This window comes from Rhagoletis pomonella, unplaced genomic scaffold, assembly GCF_013731165.1.
Source record: "Rhagoletis pomonella isolate Grant_MI unplaced genomic scaffold, Rhpom_1.0 Rhpom_scaffold_00007, whole genome shotgun sequence".
NCBI classification, from domain to species: domain Eukaryota; kingdom Metazoa; phylum Arthropoda; class Insecta; order Diptera; family Tephritidae; genus Rhagoletis; species Rhagoletis pomonella.
In genome coordinates this window covers 28,409,786-28,412,272 of record NW_023458561.1, presented here as the reverse complement: position 1 = coordinate 28,412,272, position 2,487 = coordinate 28,409,786, and the positions used below count along the sequence as shown (strand labels likewise).

General features: G+C 33.2%; 1 protein-coding gene across 6 annotated transcripts in view; it reads left to right on the top strand.

Annotated features, from left to right (window-relative positions):
- LOC118742522 (aquaporin AQPAe.a-like) overlaps window positions 1–2,487 on the top strand; it is a 72,942-nt gene that overhangs the window by 65,558 nt on the left and 4,897 nt on the right. The window contains exon 1 of one of the 6 annotated variants that reach the window (XM_036474659.1): window positions 115–212. The exons of 4 other annotated variants lie outside the window; for them this stretch is intronic. In XM_036474659.1, the coding sequence (XP_036330552.1) occupies window positions 148–212 (65 nt within the window). In that variant the 5' untranslated portion in view covers window positions 115–147. Of the gene's footprint in view, window positions 1–114; window positions 213–2,307; window positions 2,391–2,487 lie in introns of those variants that run through there. One more of the 6 variants, XM_036474658.1, reaches the window with a different exon arrangement.

Sequence of the window (2,487 nt, the reverse complement as noted above, 5' to 3'; positions counted from 1 at the left end):
ATATCTTAACGCAAACTTGGGGTGTGGTGGCATATTGCATTTTGACAGAAGGTCAACAGTATTCGATCCGCTCTTTAATAGGACAGACGTTCGTGGCGACAGGAGTTTGCATTGTCGTGTCGTGTAATATACATATTTATAAAAATAATGTCCGCAAACGGCACGCAAACAATTAAAATAGAGGAAGGCCCACCAGCGTCAATACCGAAAAGGTGCGTATAAATATTTGCATATGTGTGATTAGTAATATTTATAAACTAAACGCCTGAATGTGCACAAAGACAGACGAGTGTTGATATTGTGAACATGCAAATTTTGCTTATAGACGGGGGTGTTTGTTTTTAACCGACTTCCAAAAAAGGAGGAGGTTATCAGTTCGCCGGAATATTTTTTTCGTTATGTATGTTACCGCATAACTTTAGACCACGTCGACCGATTTCGATATTTCTTTTTGCATCGATATTTTTGCATCGTAAAGGCAGTGTCTCAGAGGTGGTCCCATACTAATCTGGTTTAGATCCCATCATTGGATCATGAAATATATATATATATATATATATATTTTTTATATGAGAATTGAAGTCGGTCTTGTTTTTTGCTTCAAAATTACTTGTTAATATTTGAAGTATCTACCGAACAATATCTGCAGTACGTGCTGATTAGACCCCACTCAGTCCATATAAATTGAACTTTGAAAACACTAAATACTACATACATACAAGTAATGTTTATCAGTTATCTTTATGTACATGCATGTGTGTATGGGAAAATCACAAATACAATTGGGATATTCACAACGGTGTCGTTTTTGATTTTTTTTCAATCAAAAATAATCAGTACATATTTTTTTATGATTTTTTTTCTTTTTAGTTTTATTTTCCACTTAAGTATAAGGATTATTCAAAAGTCTCAAAAGCTATTCTAGCGTGAATATTAAATTTCTGTCTGAAGTAAGTATAAGACTTCATTATGGAACGAATTTCCGTCATCCCTTGTCAAATTTGGTTTGGATACAAACCGGTTTCGGCGTTGTGCCATCTTCAGTGTCATTATTCGTTCGGAACGGACGACGACGGAAATTCGTTCCATAATACATCATACACCCACCCTGTCGGAAACAACAACAACCGAAAAGGAAATATAGGACTTCACTTTCTCAACGTCACATAATGTAGGAAACCTATTAAATATAATAAACTAAGATGTATTAGAACAGGCCCCGAAAACTTTTACTGGATACGCCCCTCAGCTGAACAAATCAGTTAGATGATTGGAATGTTTTTTTGTTTATTCGTTTTATACCTCACTTTTTTAGTGATTTTTGATTCTTATGTCAATTCTTACTGTCAATTCGAGATTTAAAATTTTTCGGTATCCAGACCCAAAAAAAACACCGGGATCACGGAATTGGCATCCCTAGTACATACATATTCGACTCATTGACTTGATATGATACAATTTTGACAATTATACTTGTACAGTTTTATGGCGCATACAATTTTAGTCCCATGGGGGTGCAAGTTTCAAGCGTTGTTGGGAATATTAAAAAAAATCAACAAAATTATATACAGATATAGCTCCAAATTTACGTTTGGAGATTTCCACATACAATTAATAAGCTTGATAAGTAGAATATGTTCTCAGCCTAATATATGACAAAACTTCCCAAAAATGGCGAAGATATTTGTATTTCCATCTGTATTTTGGTGTACCAACTGTATGAATTGTTTAAACTTTGATTGCGTCTTCCCACAAAATTGAAAATTTGAAATAATTCTGTTTATTATCTTATGGCGCTTTCATTTCTACAAAAAAAAATTTGCCTTCTCATTGCCAGGGGGCAAAGAGAAGGTAACATTTTTCGATAGAAACGAAAACGTCATTACTTTTATCTTCATTCACATTTATATATTGATTATATTTCACAATAAGTGCTCAAGTAATTGAATATTGTTTATGTACACAAATACATACATACACGTATGCATATGTACGTACACAATTTTATATACATAGGAATATTTAAAAAAAAAGCTTATAAAAAAATAACTCTTTTCTAATCATGCTACATCCTTGAGTGGCATTAAATTGTGCTTCAAGCTGTACTTGTAGCGATAATCATATCAAAGATTATAAGAAGTGTTATGTTATTTATTTAGTCAATGGAAAATATTTAGAATATTTCAAGTACTCAAGTCTTTCAACACTTTCGACATTTCACTCTTGGATAAACGAATTATAATTCTCCATGTACAGTAGTAGTGTTCACTTCGTTCGTTAGTGACGTACGCGCAGTTTAACTGTTGTAAATAATAATAAAATATGACCGTGGAGTCCGTTCCTGAACCGACAACTGCTTCACAATCACAATCAAATCCTGCTGAGAAAAGGTGTGTTCAGCCATCTTTGGTGATGGAACAATGTGTAATTTACAAATTCGATATTAAAGTGACTAGTATATGGTGTGTGCAGAGTTTAAAAATTAAA